This window comes from Artemia sp. Qi Xiang Cuo, chromosome 2 (genome assembly GCF_049724085.1).
Source record: "Artemia sp. Qi Xiang Cuo chromosome 2, ASM4972408v1, whole genome shotgun sequence".
Classification (NCBI taxonomy): Eukaryota; Metazoa; Arthropoda; class Branchiopoda; order Anostraca; family Artemiidae; genus Artemia; species Artemia sp. Qi Xiang Cuo.
In genome coordinates this window covers 84,994,278-85,014,381 of record NC_142795.1, presented here as the reverse complement: position 1 = coordinate 85,014,381, position 20,104 = coordinate 84,994,278, and the positions used below count along the sequence as shown (strand labels likewise).

At 32.7% G+C, this 20,104-nt stretch overlaps 1 protein-coding gene across 1 annotated transcript in view; it reads left to right on the top strand.

Annotated features, from left to right (window-relative positions):
* Positions 1-928, top strand: part of LOC148955725 (uncharacterized) — a 12,347-nt gene extending 11,419 nt beyond the window's left edge. Inside the window, exon 2 of the mRNA XM_089107897.1 lies at positions 54-928. Within this exon, the coding sequence (XP_088964023.1) occupies positions 54-928 (875 nt within the window). The remainder of the gene's footprint in view (positions 1-53) is intronic.
* Positions 929-20,104: the final 19,176 nt, after the last annotated feature.

Sequence of the window (20,104 nt, the reverse complement as noted above, 5' to 3'; positions counted from 1 at the left end):
AAAAACGCATCGTCATGATATTGTGACTGTGTGTGGGGACTTTAATGCTAAAGTTGGAGGTGATGCTTCTTATGCCCCAACTATCCTCGGCAAACATGGACTGGGAAAAATTAATGTCAATGGTGTGCGACTAATCAATTTTTGCATTATTCATGAACTTATCGTCGGCGCAACATGGTTTCCGCACAAACAGATTCACAAGTATGCTTGGAACTCGGCTGATGGTGTAACACGAAATGAAATAGACCATATCCTAATTGCGAGGCGCAGGCGACGATGTCTAGAGGATGTTAGAACCTTCCGAGGTGCCGACTGTTATTCCGATCACCAACTTTCTGTTGCCAAGTTCAAGCTGAAACGAAAAACTGTGACAAAGCCCCAGCGGCCAGTGAAAACCTTCAATTTGAGGAAATTGCAGGACCCAAACGTATTGCAAAAGTATACTACAACTTTGTCAAACAAGTTTTCCCATCTAAGGGACAAAGTGTCACTTCATAATCAGTGGGGAAAAATTGCAGAAACCGTGAAAGAGGTCGCACAAGAAGTTTTGGGCTACAACAAGAAGAAGAAAGAGGAGTTGATATCTGAAAGTAATTGGGATATTATTGATCAAAGGGCACAACTCAAAATACTCGTAGATAAATATGACCATAGGACGACTTGTTCTAGAGAATATATAGATAACCTGAAAGCGCAGTGCAAGCGTCTCCATAAGCAATTCAAAGCAGGAGCCAGGGATGATAAGAGGATGTATCCCGAAACTATCGCCAAAGAAGCTGAGCCAGCCGCTATACGGGGAGATAGCCGTACTGTTTATGCCATAACGAAGCAGTTGGTGGGTATTTCAAAGGCATTGTCGACCCAAGTTGAAAGCAAAGATGGTATTTTATTAACCCAGACTGATGACATAGTCCAAAGCTGGAAATAGCATTTTAGCGAGGTATTAAATCGGAGACCTCCCACAACTACTTTAAACACCCCTGAAGAACTCCTGTTCGATCTCGGAATATGTTCCGAACATCTCATGCTTAGTGAAGTCACAGAGGCCGTAAAGACTTGAAAAACGAAAAGGCTGCAGGCAATGATGGCATATCACCAGACTTACTGAGGTACTGTAGAAGTGCCCTAGCCAAACCCATATTTGAACTTCGTTCCCGTGTTTGGGATGAAGAAAAAATCCCTAGTGAATGGTCGAAGGCAGTAATTGTAAAACTCTACAGACAGGGACAAAAGACTAAGCGTGATAATTGTAGAGGTATTACTTTACATTCTGTTTGCAGCAAAGTCCTGTGCCAAAATATTCTGAACAGGATTCAAAGTAAAGTGGAGAAAGTTCTGAGAGATAAGCAGAACGGATTCCGCTAGAGTAGATCATGTTGTGACCTTATATTTAGCCTGAGAGTCCTGCTGGATGAATCCAATGAATGGCAAGTTTAGCTACTTGTAGTGTTTATGGATTTTCTCAAAGCCTTCGACTCGATACATCGTCGAACCATGTGGAAAATTTTAGTACATTATGGAATTCCGACCAAAACTGTAAATATAATTAAAGTGCTATGTCATGATATCATTTGCGCAGTACAGACAGAGGGTAGCCTAACCGAGCGGTTTTCTTTTCAGTCAGGTGTAAGGCAGGGCTGCATTCTATCACCATTACTGTTTGGCATAGTGATAGATTGTATCCTCATTGAATGCAGTTTTAGTGGCGGTCTACAAATAAATCCACTGAGAGAACTCAATGACGGTGATTTTGCTGACGATGTTGTACTTATTACCCACGACCCAGAAGATATGCAACGCAACATTAATGAACTCGGTCGTATAGCAAATGCTGTCGGACTCTCCCTAAATGCTAACAAGACCAAATAACTGTCGACTGCAGTCATACCTGACTTAGCCGAAGGACTTTTGTTTAACAACGATGACATTCATGTGATGAGAGAGTTCAAGTATATCGGCAGCATTCTTAAGCAAGATGCCAAGTCCGAAAAAGAAATACTGTGCCGAATAACATTGGCTGGGTCTGCTTTAAGCTACCTTCGAACTGTTTGGAGAAATAATAATTATTCACAGAAGTTAAAGCTTAAAATTTATAATAGCAATGTGTTCTCTGTCCTTATGTACGGTTGCGAAACTTGGAGCATCACTGCTCACCTAGAACGACGACTCCAGGCATTCGACAATAATTGCCTAAGGTCTATCGTAAATATACGTTGGACAGAAAGAATACGAAATGATGAAATCTATCGTATGACAAATCATACCCCCATCCTTGATCTTATTAGAAAGCGGCGATGGATGTATTGGGGGCATATGGTGCGAATGGGGGAAGGAAGGCTGCCGCACGATGCATGGTGTTGGAAACCCCCCGGTCTCCGCAAATCAGGGAGACCGAAAATGACACTTGGCAGGTCGCTAATGAAGGAGGCGAAGCTGGCGAGGTCCTCGTTGGAGGAGCTATGGTTGAAGGCTCAGGACAGGTCGTCGTGGCGAATCACTGTTGCTGCCTTATGCGCCCCCAGGCGTAGGAGGACCTAAGTCTAAGTAATATATATATATATATATATATATATATATATATATATATATATATATATATATATATATATATATATATATATATATATATATATATATATATATATATATATATATATATATATATATATATATATATATATATAGAAAATAAATAAATAAATATCAAAAGAAAACTTCAGATTGGCATCCATGTTAAAAAAGAGCTAAAAGTTGAGATGGGGGGGGGTATATATGTTTTTGTTAAAAGTATTTTAACAAAAAATAGGAAATACATGAGAAGACACAAAGGACCTTGTTTGTTGTTCCATATTTTAGATGACAAGCCACCATATATTGCATCTGATCATACATTTTTCATCAAACATAAACAGGTTAACTCAACATAGACTATTCTTCTTGTAAATAACCAAAAGGAGAAAGACAAGTTTCAAAATAAAAATTTTAAATCAATGATTTGCTACAAAATAAAAAAAAAAAAAAAAAACAACAACAAAAATAAATACTTACATTTTCACTGCCATCATCAAAATCTTCTCCATCATCTTCAAATGGACTTGAACTATTGCTTCCCCCCTCATGAATACCTATGGCAAATTCATCTTTGACTTGCTAGAAAATAATGCAAATATAAATGAATGTTACTAACATCAATGTATAGACAGGGATGTTCCATTCACACTAGATTTTTTTTATGGTTTGACAGAGGAAATTATTCTACAATCCTGAAAAAAAACGTGGGTTTTGGCTAAGGAGCCCAGCATAATGCAGGTCTCCCACGGAGTCATCAAAGAAATTTTTTTATGAAATTGTGCACCATAAAATTTGTCCCACTCACACAAGAATTTCACTTTTTTGATTTCACGGGAAAAAAAGGAAATGAATATAAAGACGACAAATGGATCTATGGCCAGTAAGTGAAAACGAAGAGAAACAAAAAAATCAAACAAATATTTCACCCGTTTACAACAAGGCGTCTTCAGCGTAGAAAAAAAAATAGAAACTAAAACCACAAAATATAACAAAAAAATATATTTAAAACTAAAATAAACTAACATAAAAATATAATATACAATTACTTAGCTTTTGATGCTGCTAGTCGTTTATATTTGTTACTTTAACTAATCCCTTGGACATTTTGCAAGACTTTATTTTTGATTATGGATTCATTTTCTAAAATACATCATAAATAGGATCAATATTTATATTTCCAGTATCTCTCTTAATTTAAAAAACTGCAAAAATGTTTTTTTTATTTCTAATACTTCAGCAGCCCATTAGGTGAAACCTTTATCATTTGAAATGAATGTTGCTTCTCGAACTGTACAAAATGGTCCGGATTAGAAAAGATATGTTCTGCTAGAGCTGAAGTAAAACTTTCCGGGGGTTTTGTAAATTCTAGAGCATTATCTGTTGAATTCCGGTGCTCAATAAACGTTCCAGAAATTGTTGGTGCGTTCGACCAACGTAAAATTTTCCGCAAGAGCAAGGAATGCTGTACAACCCACTTGCCAAACTGTTACGTGTTATATCTTTACCAGAACTTAGAAAGTTACTCAATGGCCTGATTGATTTAAAACAAGTTGCAATATTATGTTTCAATAGTCCGTTTAATTTTCTCTCCAGGAGTTGGTATGTAAGGCAAGGAACCATATCTCTTGGAAATTGTAGGGTATAAGAGTTGAGAACCTTCATTTTTATTACCTTTTTCATGCTTAATCTGCCTTTTCTTTATTATTTCATCTACAAATTTTACAGGATACCCGTTACAAAATCAAATATCCCTCAAATACAATAATTCACTATCAATATACTCCAGAAACAAATTTTAAAAACTCTATCAACCAATGACTGTATCAACATATGACTGTTCCCTTTTTTACTGAAATTAAGTGACATGAACGAAAATTTAAATACCTGTCATTATGAGTTGGTTTTCTATAAATGGAAAAAAGTAAACCATTATTGCTTTTTATTAATAAAATATCTAAAAAAGGGTAGCCTTTCTTGTCCTTCCAGCGCTAGTGTAAAATTAATATTTTCGTCAAACCTGTTTAAATGGTCAATCAAATTTAAAGACTCCAATCCATGTTCCCAAAAACCTAAAACATTGTCCATGAACCTACCCCAGAAAACAGTTTATAGAATTATCCAGTAAGTTTATCGCAGATCATTTCTAGTCTTCATTCTCGGTGCGAACAAAAAGCTCCTCCCACTTATTTCTGCATTAGCGGGTTAGTCTGTCTCTGTCAATCAATGAGAAATGGTTACAAAGTGCATTATTTTTAATTGCGAAAGCAGAAAAAAACTTGGTGAGCCTGCCAAGTGGTTTGCAAGTGTTCCATCTCACAGGTAAGACTTAATTTATATACATATTATGAATTAATCTATTATTTACATACAGTGGGCTCAACTGATCGGCCTATGTAGGATTTTATAAAAAAGGGGGCGGGGGGTTGATGAAATTTGTGAAAATAAGGGATTTTTTCTTCTTCTAATAACTGGTGGAATAGGTGTAATGGTTTCAGGGGTGGATCCAGGATTTTTAAGGGGGGGGGCGCAAAATAGGTTGATCCGATAAACTTACGTTAGGAGCAAGCTTAATTAATGCAAACTTGCGTTAATTAGGTAAATTACACTACTTTAGACTACTTTAGGGGGACACCTTTCCCCCCCTCTGAATCCGCCACTGGATGGTTTATCATTTTTTTTCACGTCGTGATGTTTATTTTCTACGATATTTATTTTCTAGATAAGACTACTTTCGTTTTCAATAAATGTTTTCGTATTAAATTGGCAGACCTTTCCTGAACTTTAAACAATAAACACCTCTGTTTGAAAATCTTTGTACTTTGTGAATTTATATAGCGATAAGGGTTCCTGATTGAGACCGATTTTAGGACTTGGGTTCTAATTATTGGCTGCTGTGGTAAAAGTTGCCACAGTAGCCCTATCCAAGAAAATACCAAAAGTCTGTTAAGAAGTGTTTTTCGTAAAATTCTTAGGGAATTTTCAGAAAATTGAAGGACATCGCACATTTTAGTGGCAGATCCAAAATTTTACGGGGCTTTACGCTAGAAAAGCTCCTATTATAGAATAGTCGTCCAGTTTGTTTACCAGAAAATAAATAACATATATTTCTTACTGCTGAATGTGTATAATCTTAGACCTTTTACGACAAAATCTTCAAAATATTTCTAAGTCTTTTTTCTAACGGGGAGCAATAAATAATAATACATTTTTAGCTATACATTTATATTTTTAGCTTCGCACATACATTTTTAGCTATATATATATATATATATATATATATATATATATATATATATATATATATATATATATATATATATATATATATATATATATATATATATATATATATATATATATATATATATATATATATATATATATATATATATATATATATCGTTGCGTACAAACAGTTCCTCTCATCTGATCTGCCATCAGCGGTCCAATTACCCTGGAACACGTATTTTGGCAGAAACTTTCTCAAAATGCCTTTGAAACCAACTTGAGACTTCGAAACCTATTTTCAATTCCTAAAAACATCTAATAACAACATTGCACTACTAATTACCGATTTTCATGTATGTATTGGAATAAATTAATTTAAAATTAGTTTCTTCAAAATTAGTGTTCCAACGTTGAAGCCAAGTTTCGCGTCCAAGAGAAATCTGACTTGTCTACCAGTGAAAAGATCTAATGCCGCTTGTTTATATCTGCAAAAACGTTCTCTGGAGCACTCGCACCTCTGTCCGGGTTTTTATAATGGGTGAGATAGGGAATGATCATACTGCTAATTCTATAAACTGTGCCCAGAAACAAGGAGACAGACGAAAACACTGAATAGCTGACATTCCTATAGAATACAAAAACTAAATTAGCCAGGATATTTAGGTCGGTTTTAGATGTTTTATTTAACCTGAGCAAAATATCTAAACAAGTATAAACTATTATATATATAGACCCTTATTTGTGTGTGGTTTATTTGAAATTTTTCCAAAAGTCTTCTGCTATGAACTTTGCAGACTTTCTTGAAAAGTTAAATAACGATCATATTTTTTTCTGGCAGCAAATAAAATCAACAAAGTTATAGTTCACTGTTATTGTCCAATTGGGAGGGGGGAATTTAAATTTGATCACTTTTGACAAAAATTACTGAAAAAATAAAGAAATTTTAATCAAAAAAGCACCATCAGATGCACCATGTCATAGAAATCTAATGTAGAAGTTTCAAGCTCTTATCAGCACAAATATTGAATTTTGTATTTTTTTTTTTTACCCGAGAAAGACCACAGATACATTTCTTCCCCAGAGGTGATTGTATAAAATCCATGGTCCTAAGGGGGGGGGGCTTATTCGAACGGAAATTAAAATTTTTAGTGTCTTCTTTGTGATCAAAAAGACAGAAAGGCAACTAGCCTCCCTACCAGGCTCCTTTCACTACGAAATTTATCCAAAATGTTTAGATAGCCATTCATTTTGTTCGGCTTAGTTGAAAGGCCCAATAACTATTCATTGGGGGATGACATGACCCCCGCCCCCCCCCGAGCCCTTGGGGAAAGGGCTTTAAGTTATCAAATTGGTCCATTGTTTACAAATAGTATTTTCACTTCAACTGTGCAGACATTTTTTTTTATGGGGGGGGGGGGAGAGAAGAAGGATTTTCCACGAGGAGAAGTTTCTGGGTGAGCTTTCCAGAGGAAACTTTACATAGGGCAAAATTTCCAGAATTCCAATATGGAATTATTTTTATTTGTCTTACTTTCTCTTTGGTAACTCAATTTTACAGATGGAGATGTTCCAGGGGGTATTGTCCAGAAAAAAACTTTCAGCAGGGTTGGAATCGTCTGACACATTTTCTGCAGGAGAAATTCTCCGTGGGGGAATATTCCGCAGGACAAAATTTCCACTGGGGGGGAAGGGTCTTGGAAAAATATCCGTGGAGGGGAAGGTTTCCAGCGTGATTTGAAAAACAATCGAGTTTTTTTTTCAAATTAAAGTATGCTAAGAAGAATTTTTCAGGCAGAACTATCTGAATAAAATTTTACAAGGGGAAGTCTACGCAAGGAGGAAGGAAGGATAGAAGGACGCAGAAGGAAGTTTCCAAGGAGGAGTAAGTTTTTTCAATTGAAAGTAAGAAGCAACATTAGAACTTAAAACGAACAGAAATTATTACGTGTATGAGGGGGTTCGCCCCCAAGTCAATACCTCACTCTTTACGTTACAGTTTTTTTTTTTAATGCTTTCAAAAGAGCTATCTATTCTAATTAAACGGCCTTTGTGATTCAGGGGTTTGTGATTTAAACAAAATTTTAACGTAAAGTTTGACTTTCCCACAACTTTATTTTTTAAAACAATAAAAACTTTAGCGTAAAGAGTGAGGCATTGAGGAGGGGACAGCCCCTTTCATATACGGAATAATTTCTGTTCGTTTTAAGTTTTAATGTCGCTCCTTACTTTCAGTTTAACAAACTTGTTTTTTTTTCTTTAATCTTATTTAAGATCAATTTAGTTTCTTGTTTTTCTTGATAAATGCTTCATTTTAAAATATTAATGAATTGAAAGAAAAAATCTTAATCCTTGTTGCTTTATCAATACCTCTGATCCAAACTCAAAATAAAGATCTGACAATTTCCCCAAAATTAAAAAACCTTAAACATACCAGGGTTTCAAACGATAGTCTTGTTTCTTGGAAATCAAATTCATCAAACAATTTTTTTCCAAATCAAGGGCACACTTTTTAGAAAAAAACTGACGTAAAACACCCCCAGAAATTTCTCTCCATACGGAAACCCACCCCAAGCACAAAATACCCCTCCAAAAAATGTACGTATGCTTCCCAATAACAAAAGTAGAATGCATCGTCTGGATTCTAGGAGACGTATAGCGATTTCCATGTTTTTTGCGGAGACGTATAGCAATTTCCTATGCTCGTCTGGATTCTACGACTTTATGTTCCTTCCGGGCTTTCTGGTAGGTAATTCTATTATAGATGTCATTACATCTTTGATAAGAGATTTGTTTTCTGGTAGGTATAATCTGGTTTGGTAGGTACAATCTGGCTGGGTGGGTATAATCACATTGCCTATTCAAAAATAGCGTGCAATTTAAACTGTATAAATTATTTTATTCCAGTTTTTCTAAAAACAGTATTGTCTATAACTTAATTTACGTAGGTTAAACTTCCAATGGTTAAGAAAGCGTAACAGGTAATTAAAGTATTAGGAATGGGATGTTATAATTTGAATGGTTTTAAGTTGAAAAATATTGACGTAAAAATAACTCAGTTATTTGCTTGCGTGTAAAGGACTTCCAAAGTTATTTGCTTGCTTTTATTTTGTGTTAAATAAGTAGTTTTTGTATCTTTTAAGAGCTTTAAGGGGTTTGAGAGACTCAGGTGGCGGATTCAATTTGGTTTTTATTTAATTTGTGGTCATTTGTTTTATTTTTTAAAAGATATTTACAGGGTTTGAGACACTCAGTTGCCTAATTACGTGTGATTTTTATTTACTTGATGGTCATTAAAAACGAAATTTTTGTGTTAAATAAGTAGTTTTTGTATCTTTTAAAAGAGCTTTAAGGGGTTTGAGAGACTCAGTTGCCTGATTCCGTGTGGTTTTTCTTTACTTGGTGGTCATTAAAAACTAAATTTTTGTGTTAAATAAGTAGTTTTTGTATATTTTAAAAGAGCTTTACGGGGATTGAGAGACTCAGTTGCCGGATTCCATGTGGTTTTTCTTTACTTGGTGGTCATTAAAAACGAAACTTGGTGGTCATTTGTTGTATCTTTTAAAAGAGCTTTACAGGGTTTGAGAGACTCAGTTGCCTAATTTCGTGGGGTTTTTCTTTACTTGGTGGTCATTTTTTGTATCTTTTAAAAGAGCTTTACAGGGTTTGAGAGACTAAGTTGCCTAATTCCGTGTAATTTTTCTTTACTTGATGGTCATTAAAAACGAAATTTTTGTTAAATAAGTAGTTTTTGTATCTTTTAAAAGAGCTTTAAGGGGTTTGAGAGACTCAGTTGCCTAATTCCGTGTGGTTTTTCTTTACTTGGTGGTCATTAAAAACGAAATTTTTGTGTTAAATTATTAGTTTTTGTATCTTTTAAAAGAGCTTTACGGGGTTTGAGAGACTCAGATGCCTGTTTCCGTGTGATTTTTCGTTTCTTGGGACTCATTAAAAACGAAATTTTTGTGTGAAATAAGTCGGTATTGTATCTTTTAAAATAGCTGTACGGGGATTGAGAGACTCAGTTGCCGGATTCCGTGTGGTTTTTCTTTACTGGGTGGTCATTAAAAACGAAACTTGGTGGTCATTTGTTGTAACTTTTAAAAGAGCTTTACTGGGTTTGAGAGACTTAGTTGCCTGATTACGTGTGGTTTTTCTCTAATTGTTGGTCATTTTTTGTATCTTTTAAAAGAGCTTTAAAGAGTTTGAGAGACTCAGTTGCCTAATTCCGTGTGGTTTTACTTTACTTGGTGGTCATTAAAAACGAAATTTTTGTGTTAAATCAGTAGTTTTTGTATCTCTTAAAAGAGCTTTACGGGGATTGAGAGACTCAGTTGCCGGATTCCATGTGGTTTTTCTTTACTTGGTGGTCATTAAAAACGAAACTTGGTGGTCATTTGTTGTAACTTTTAAAAGAGCTTTACAGGGTTTGAGAGACTTAGTTGCCTGATTCCGTGTGGTTTTTCTTTACTTGGTGGTCATTTGTTGTATCTTTTAAAAGAGCTTTACAGAGTTTGAGAGACTCAGTTGCCTACTTCCGTGTGATTTTTCTTTACTTGATGGTCATTAAAAAATAATTTTTTATGTTAAATAAGTAGTTTTTGTATCTTTTAAAAGAGCTTTACGGGGTTTGAGAGACTCAGATTCCTATTTCCATGTGGTTTGTGTTTAATTGGTTGTAAAAAAAAAAAAAATTTTTTTTTTTAATAAGTATTTTTTGTATATTTTAATATATCTATTATTGGTTTTATAGACTCAGTTGCCTGATTCCGTGTGATTTTTCTTTACTTGGTGGTCATTAAAAACGAAATTTTTGTGTTAAATAAGTAGTTTTTGTATCTTTTAAAAGAGCTTTACGGGGATTGAGAGACTCAGATGCCGGATTCCATGTGGTTTTTCTTTACTTGGTGGTCATTAAAAACGAAACTTGGTGGTCATTTGTGGTATCTTTTAAAAGAGCTTTACAGGGTTTGAGAGACTCAGTTGCCTGATTCCGTATGGTTTTTCTTTACTTGGTGGTCATTTGTTGAATCTTTTAAAAAAGCTTTACAGGGTTTGAGAAACTCAGTTGCCTAATTCAGTATGATTTTTCTTTACTTGGTGGTCAGTAAAAACGAAATTTTTGTGTTAAATAAGTAGTTTTTGTATCTTTTATAATAGATTTACGGGGGTTGAGAGACTCTGTTGCCTAATTCCGTGTGGTTTTTCTTTACTTGGTGGTCATTAAAAACGAAATTTTTGTGTGTTATATCAGTAGTTTTTGTATCTTTTTAAAGAGCTTTACGGGGATTGAGAGACTCAGTTGCCTGAGTCCATTTAATTTTCCTTCACTTGATGGTCATTAAAAACAAAATTTGTGTGTTAAATAAGTAGTTTTTGTATCTTTTAAAAGATATTTACATAGTTTTAGAGACTCAGTCGAATAATTACGGGTGGATCTCATTTAATTTGGGTTAATTATAAACTAAATTTTTTTGTTAAATAATTAGTTTTGTATATTTTAAAAGAGCTTTAATGGGTTTGAGACTCAGTTGCCTGATTCCGAGTAGTTTTCCTTTACATGGCGTTCATTAAAAACGAAATTTGTGTGATAAATAAGTAGTTTTTGTATCTTTTAAAAGATTTTTACGGGGTTTGCGAGTAGAGAGGGGGGTCCGAATCGTGACCCCACCACGTGGTTTATGGTTTTCTCACTGAGAATGAAAAAACAGGAATTTTCTCACTTGGAAAAACAGGAACTTTCTCACTTGGAAAACCATAAACCACGTGGTCCTGTCACGAGTAGCACCTGTGCTGTTGACCTCAATTCACCTATCGTGAATCAATAATTCCCCTTAGAAACAACAAATTAATTCCCCTTTCTTGACAGATCAATCAACCAATGACATCATCTTTCAGACTTTAAAAATTTTCGCATAGAAACGATTCTCCAGGAATAGATCCAAGTCATTAATGTCATTGCCTCGGAAACAACTCTTTTGGTCGAACTCCAAAGGATCTTAATAACCAAACGCCATGGAAACAATTTTCCAAGAAACATCTTAGCGATGAATTGTTTTAGCGCGGGAATCAGCTTTCTTATTAATTTGAAATGCAATAGCGCAGAGATGCCAAAAACAAAAGGAACACGCTGAATTACGTTTAGGGATTATTTGGGCGAAACAGTTAGAGACATTTTAAAAGATGATTTTTGAAGAGATTTTGGAAGAGGATTTGAGGGTGAAACTCTGTGGTCGTTATAATACATATACGACCTCTGTGGTCGTTTCATTTGAACAGTGTTGTGAGGTCCTCTACCCCAACCCCAAAGGGTTCCGATCCCCCTACCCCAACCCCGAAGGAAGCCCCCGGTCCTCAAAGGTCCCCCGGGCTCCCAAAGGACCACCCGGCCCTCAAGGGTCCCCCAGACCCCCAACAGACCCCCGGCCCCCAAAGGGCCCCTCCCCCCTTGGCCCCAAAGGGGCCCCTCCTCCCTCCCTCCCTATCCTCCCCTCCTCACCGCCCCCTCCTCCCTCCCGCCTCCCCTCCCCTCCCCTCCTCCCCCTTCCCTCCCCTCTTCCTCCTCCTCCCCTCCCCTCCCCCATTTTTTTTTTACTTTTTTTGTGCATTGAGACACAGAACGACCCCCTCCCCCCGACCCCTCCCCCTCCAAAGGTCTGATTTTTCAAAGTTCATTTTGAATTTCCTTCGTTGAAATGCAAGAGTTGGAATATTTCAGTAGTGTTTGGTTGTGGTTTACCTTGTCACAGTTACTTTTTCTTGATTTTTCAAATTTCATTATGAATTTAATTCGTTTAAATTATAGAGTTGGAATATTTCATTAGTGTTTGTTTTTGGTTTACCGTGTCACAGTTACATTTTTTGATTTTTCAAGGTTCATTTTGAATTTCTTTCGTTGAAATGCAAGAGTTGGAATATTTCAGTAGTGTTTGGTTTGTGATTTACCTTGTCACATATACATTTTCTTGATTTTTTAAAGTTTATTTTGAATTTCTTTCGTTGAAATGCTATATTTGTACTCTTTCATAATTTTTTGGTTGACATTGTCATTTTCTAAGTTTCGTTATTTTTTTAATTTTACTTTGAATTTCTTTTGCTGAAATTAAAGATTTGGAATATTTAATCAGTGGGTTTTTTTGGTTCTCCTTTTAACACCTACATTTTAATGATTTTTCAAAGTTCATTTTGAATTTCTTTCGTTGCATTGCAACAGTTTTAATATTTCAGTAGTGTTTGGTTATGGTTTACTTTGTCACAGTTACATTTTCTTGATTTTTCAAAGTTCATCTTGAATTTCTTTCATTGAAAGGCAAGAGTTGGAATATTTCAGTAGTGTTTGATTGTGGTTTACCTTGTCACTGTTACATTTTCTTGATTTTTAAAAGTTCATTTTGAATTTATTTTGTTGAAAGGCAAGAGTTGGAATATTTCAGTAGTGTGTGGTTGTCGTTTAACTTGTCACAGCTACATTTTATTGATTTTTCAAAGTTCATTTTGAATTTCTTTAATTGAAATGTAAGAATTGGAACATTTCAGTAGTGTTTGGTTGTGGTTTACCTTGTCACAGTTACATTTTCGTGATTTTTCAAAGTTCATTTTGAATTTCTTTCGTTGAAATGCAAGAGTTGGAATATTTCAGTAGTGTTTCGTTATGGTCTACCTTGTCACAGTTACATTTTCATGATTTTTCAAAGTTCATTTTGAATTTCTTTCTTTGAAATGTAGGACTCGGAATATTTTAGTAGTGTTTTATTGTGTTTTACCTTGACACAGTTACAGTTTATTGATTTTTCAATGTTCATTTGAATTGATTTAATTGAAATTCAAGAGTTATTATATTTAAGTATCGTTCGGTTGTGATATACTTTGTCACAGCTACATTTTCATAATTTTTCAAAGTTCATTTTGAATTTCTGGCGTTGAAATTCAAGAGTTGGGATATTTCAGTAGTGTTTGGTTGTGGTTTACCTTGTCACAGATACATTTACTTCATTTTTCAAAGTTCATTTTGAATTTCTTTCGTTGAAATGCAAGAGTTGGAATATTTCAGTAGTGTTTTGACGTGGTTTACAGTGTCACAGCTACATTTTCATGATTTTTCAAAGATCATTTGAATTTGTTTTGCTGAAATGCAAGAGGTGGAATAGTTTATTAGTGTTTAGTGATGTTCGTAATAGAAACAGATAATTATACTTGATTTTTCTATTTACTTTTTTTTTTTCATTCGATGAACTCATATAGTATGTATAATTCAGTAGTGATAGGAGGAGGTAACAATATTCAAAGATAAATTCTATTGAGTTTTATAAGATCATTTTGAATTGGTTTCGTTGAAATGAAAGTTATCGAATATTTTTCGAGTTGTACGTAGATGATTGAAGTTACCCCGTAACATACAATTGTATTTTATATGTTATTTAATTAAAACATAAGATTTATATAAATATTTTTTATATTAATGAATTTTTTTGATGTGTATTTAAGTTTAAAGGATAAATTGTCTTTATTTTTAAAAGATCATTTCGAATTTCTTTCGTTGAAATTAAATATTTTTAATATATCAGTAGATAGTGGTTGTGGTTTACCTTTTCACATTTACATTATCTTGTTTTTTAAAATTTCTTTTTGAATTTATTTCGTTGAAATGCAAGAGTTGGAATATTTCAGTAGTGTTTGGTTGTGGTTTACCTTGTCACAGTTACATTTTATTTATTGTTAAAATTCCATTTTGAATTTCATTTGTTGAAATGCAAGTGTTGGTATATTTCTGTGGAATATTTCAGTTGTACTTGGTTGTGGTTTACTATGTCACAAATACAGTTTTCATGATTGTACAACTTCCATTTGAATTTCATTTATTGAAATGCGTGAGTTGGTATATTCAATTAGTGTTTTGTTATGATTTAACTTGCCTCTCTTACAGTTAATTGTTCTTTAGTAGTTAATTTTAAATTTCTTAATTTGAAATACAGTAGATGGAATATTTCAGTTGTGTTCGTTTTCGGATTAACTTGTAAAAGTTATTTTTTATTGATTTTTCACAGTTAATTTTTAAGTTCCTTCGTTGAAACTCAAGAGTTGGAATATTTATGTAGTGTTTGGCTGTGTTTTACCTTGTCAAAGTTACATTTTATTTATTTTTCAACTTTCATTTTGAATTTCTTTCGTTGAAATGCAAGAGTTGGAATATTTCAGTAGTGTTTGGTTGTGGTTTACCTTGTCACAGTTACATTTTACTTTATTTTTCAATGTTCATTTGAATTTCTTTCTTTGAAATGCAAGAGTTGGAATATTTCAGTAATTTCTTTCGTTGAGATGCAAGAGATGGAATATTTCGGTAGTGTTTGGTTGTGGTTTACCATGTCAGAGTTACATTTTCTTGATTTTTCAAAGTTCATTTTGAATTTCTTTCGTTGAAATGCAAGATTTGGAATGTTTCAGTAGTGTTTGGTTTTGGTTTTCCTTGTAACATTTTCGATTTCTTGATTTTTCAAGGTTCAGTTTGAATTTCTTTCGTTGAAATGCAAGAGCTGGAATGTTTCAGTAGTGTTTGGTTGTGGTTTAACTTGTTACTGTTTCATTTTCTTTATTTTTTCAATGTTCATTTTTAATTTCTTTCATTGAAATGCAATAGATGGAATATTTCATTAGTGTTTATTTATGGTTTACCTTGTCACAGTTACATTTTCATGAATGTTCAAAGTTCATTTAGAATTTTTTTTGTTGAATTGTACGAGGTGGAATATTTCAGTAGTGTTGGTTTCGGTTTACATTTTCACAGTTACATTTTCTTGATTGTTCAAATTTCATTTTTAATTTCTTTCCTTGAAATGAAAGGCTTTGAATATTTCAGTACTGATTGGGTGTGGTTTACCTTATCATATTTATATTTTCTTTTTTTTCTAAATTTCATTTGTAATTTCAATATTTGAATTGCATGACTTTGAAAATTTCAATAGTGCTTGGTTGAGTTTTACCGTGTAACAGTTATATTTTCTTTGATTTTTCATGGTTAATTTTTAATATATTTCTTTGTAATGAAAGAATTGGAATATTTCAGTAGTGTTATGTTGTGGTATTACTTGTCACAGGTACATTTTCATGATTTTTCAACATTCATTTTGAATTTCTTTTGATGAAATGCAAGAGTTGGAATATTTCAGTCGTATTTCGTTATTGTTTAACATGTCAAAATTACGTTTTTAAGTATTGTTAAATGTAAATTTGAATGTACTTCGATCAAATTCGAGAGATGGAATAGTTCACTAGTGTTTTGTTATTGTTTTACGTTCCACTCATACATTTTATATATTTTTCTAAATTCATTTTTATTTTATATAATTGAAATGAAAGAGTTGGAATATTTATCTAGTGTTTGGTTATGATATAACTTGTCACAGCTAAATATTCTAGATTTTTCATAGTTCATTTTAAACTTCTTTCGTTGAAATGCAAGATTTGGAAAATTTCTGTGGTGCTTTCTTGTAGTTTACCTTGTAACAGTTACATTTTTTTGATTTTTTAAAGTTTATTTTGAAGTTCCTGATATTTATTGAAATCTTTGGAATATTTAAGTAGAGTGTGGTTGTGGTTTACCTTGTCACAGTTACATTTTTTGATTTTTCAAAGTTCATTTTGAATTTCTTTCGTTGAAATGCAAGAGTTGGAATATTTCAGTGTCATTGTTACATTTTCCTGATTTTTCATTGTTTATTCTTTATTTCTTACATTGACATTCATTATAGTTTCCATATCTGTTGTGTATGGTTGTGTATGAAATAGTAACAGTGTATTTATAAAGTAGTTTCTTTTTTCATTTGAATTGAAATTATTTTAAATCAAGATATTAAATATTTAGGAAGTGCTTGCTTATTACTTACCTTATCAAATAAAAACTTTATCGATTGTTCAAAGTTAAAATTGATTAAAAAAAATTTTAATGCTATTTTTATAATTTAAAAGTAGTGTTTGGTTTTGGTTTACCTTGTCAAAGTTACATTTTCTTGATTTTTCAAAGAGTTCATTTTGAATTTCTTTAGTTGAAATGCAAGAGTTGGAATATTTCAGTAGTGTTTGGTTGTGGTTTACCTTGTCACAGTTACATTTTCTTGATTTTTCAAAGTTCATTTTGAATTTCTTTCGTTGAAATGCAAGAGTTGAAATATTTTAGTAGTGTTTGGTTTACCTTGTCACTGTTACATTTTCTTGATTTTTCAAAGTTCATTTTGAATTTCTTTCATTGAAATGCAAGAGTTGGAATATTTCAGTAGTGTTTGGTTGTGGTTTACCTTGTCACAGTAAAATTTTCTTAATTTTTCAAAGTTCGTTTTGAATTTCTTTCGGTGAAATGCAAGAGTTGGAATATTTCATTTGTGTTTCGTTGTGGTTTACCTTGTCACAGTTACATTCTCTTGTTTCTTCAAAGTTCATTTTGAATGTCTTTGGTTGAAATGTAAGAGTTGGAATATTTCAGTATTGTTTGGTTGTGGTTTACCATATCACAGTTACACTTTCTTGATTTTTCAAAGTTCATTTTGAATTTCTTTCGTTGAAATGCAAGAGTTGGAATATTTCAGGAGTGGTTGGGTGTGGTTTACCGTGTCACAGGTGCATTCACCTGATATTTCAAATTTCTTTTTTAATATCTCTCGTTGCTTTTCCTCAAGCGGCATATTCCAGAATGTGTTGGTCACGTTTTACATTTTAACACCTACCATCCAATGATATGTATAAGTTCCTTTTGGATATATCCCATTGTAATTCCAGATATTTATTCTTTCAGTTGTGTGTCGTTGGTGTTTATATTGTCACACTTAAATTTTCTGGATATATCAAAGTTCATTTTGAATTTCTTTCGTTAAAATGCAGGAGTTGGAAAATTTCAGTAGTTTTTGGTTTTGGTTTACCTTGTCACAGTTACATTTTCTTGATTTTTCAAAGAGTTAATTTTGAATTTATATCGTTGAAAAGCAAGAGTTGGAATATTTCAGTAGTGTTTGTTTATGTTTTAACTTGTCACACTTACATTTTCTTGATTTTTCAACTTAAATTTTTAATTTCTTTCGTTGAAATGCAAGAGTTGGATTATTTCAGTAGTGTTTGGTTGTGGTTTACCTTGTCACAGTTACATCTTAATTCTTCAAAGTTCATTTTGAATTTGTTTCGTTGCCATGCAAGAGTTGGAATATTTCAGTAGTGTTTTTGGTTGTGGTTTACCTTGTCACAGTTACATTGTCTTGATTTTTCAAAGTTTATTTTGAATTTCATTTGTTGAAATGCAATAGTTGGAATATTTCAGTAGCGTTTGGTTGTGGTTTACCTTGTCACAGTTACATTTTCTTCATTTTTCAAAGTTCATTTTCAATTTCCTTCGTTGAAATGCAGGAGTTGGAAAATTTCAGTAGTGTTTGGTTGTGGTTTATCTTGTCACAGTTATATTTTCTTTGATTTTTCAAGGTTCATTTTGAATTTCTTTCGCTGAAATGCAAGAGTTGGAATATTTCAGTGGTCACAGTTACATTTTCTTGTTTTTTAAAAGTTCATTTTGAATTTCATTCGTTGAAATGTAAGAGTTGGAATATTTCAGTAGTGTTTGGTTGTGGTTTACCATCTCAAACATACATGTTCTTCATTTTTCAAAGTTCATTTTGAATTTCTTTAGTTTTATAGAACGATATGGAATATTTCAGTAGTGTTTGGTTATTGTTTACCTTGTCACAGTTACATTTTCTTGAATTTTCAAAGATCATTTAGAATATCTTTCGTTGAAATTCACTAGTTGGAATATTTCAGTAGTGTTTGGTTGTTGTTTACAGTTTCACAATTACATTTTCTTGATTTTTAAAAGAGTTCATTTTGAATTTCTTTCGTTGAAATGCAAGACTTGGAATATTTCAGAAGTGTTTGCTTGTGGTTTACCTTGTCAAAGTTACATTTTCTTTATTTTTATTATTTCATTTCTAATATCTTTAGTTTAAATTAAAGAGTTTTAATATTTCACTTGTGTTTTGTAATGTTTTAAATTTTCCAAGTTACATTTTCCTTATTTTTTAAGGCTTAATTTGAATTTCTTATGTTAAAATACAGTAGTTGCAAAATTTCCATCGTGTTCTCATGTGATCTCCCCTGTCACACTTACATTTTCTTGATTTTTCAAGGTACATTTGAATTTATTTCCTTGAAATGCAAGAGTTGGAATATTTCAGTAGTGCTTGGTTTTGGTTTACCGTATCAGAGTTACGATTTCTTAATTGTTCAAAATTCATTTTGAATTTCATTCGTAGAAATACTCGACTTTGAAAATTTCAGTAGTGCTTAAATATGTTTTAAATTGTCACAGTTAGATTTTCTTGATTTTTAAAGGTTCATTTGAATTTCTTTCGTTGAAATGCAAGAGTTGGATTATTTCAGTAGTGTTTGGTTGTGGTTTACCTTGTCACAGGTAGATTTTCTTGATTTTTTCAATTTTCATTTTGAATTTCTTTCGTTGAAATGCAAGTTGGAATATTTCAGTAGTGTTTCGTTGTGGTTTACCTTGTCACAATTAATTTTTAATGATTGTTCAATTTTCATTTGAATTTTTTTCTATGAAATTCAAGAGTTGGAATATTTCAGTAGTGTTTGGCTATGGTTTAACTTGCCATAGTTACATTTTATTGATATTTCAAATTTAATTATGAATTTCAATAGATCAAATTAAAGAGTTGGAATATATCAGTAGTGTATGGTTGTGGTTTACCTTGTCACGGTTACATTTTCTTGATTTTTCAAATTTCATTTTGAATTTCTTTCGCTGAACTGCAAGATTTGGAAAATTTCATTGGTGCTTGGTTATGGGTTACCTTGTCACATTTACATTTTCTTGATTTTTTAAAAGTTCATTTTGAATTTACTTCTTTTAGTTGAAATAGTTGTAATGTTTAAGTAGTGTTTGGTTGTTGTTTAACTTGTCAAAGTTTCATTTTCATGATTTTTCAAAGTTAATTTTGAATTTCTTTCGCTGAAATGCAAGAGTTGGAATATTTCAGTGTCATAATTACAATTTCTTGATTGTTTAATGTTTATTTTTGAATTCTTTTGCTTAAGAGTAAGTTACTGTCTGTATCTGTAGTGTTTTGTTGCTGAATGTCTTGAAAGCGTTTCATTTTCTTCAAATTTCTTATATCAATTTTTCAAGAATAACTATTATTTAAATAGTTTGTCTCTTTCCGATTTTTGTGGGTGCTATTTTAATTTAACCTCATAAATGTTCTTTATTTTTCAAAAGTTCTTTTTGAATTGATTTTGTTGAAAAGCAAGAGTTGGAATA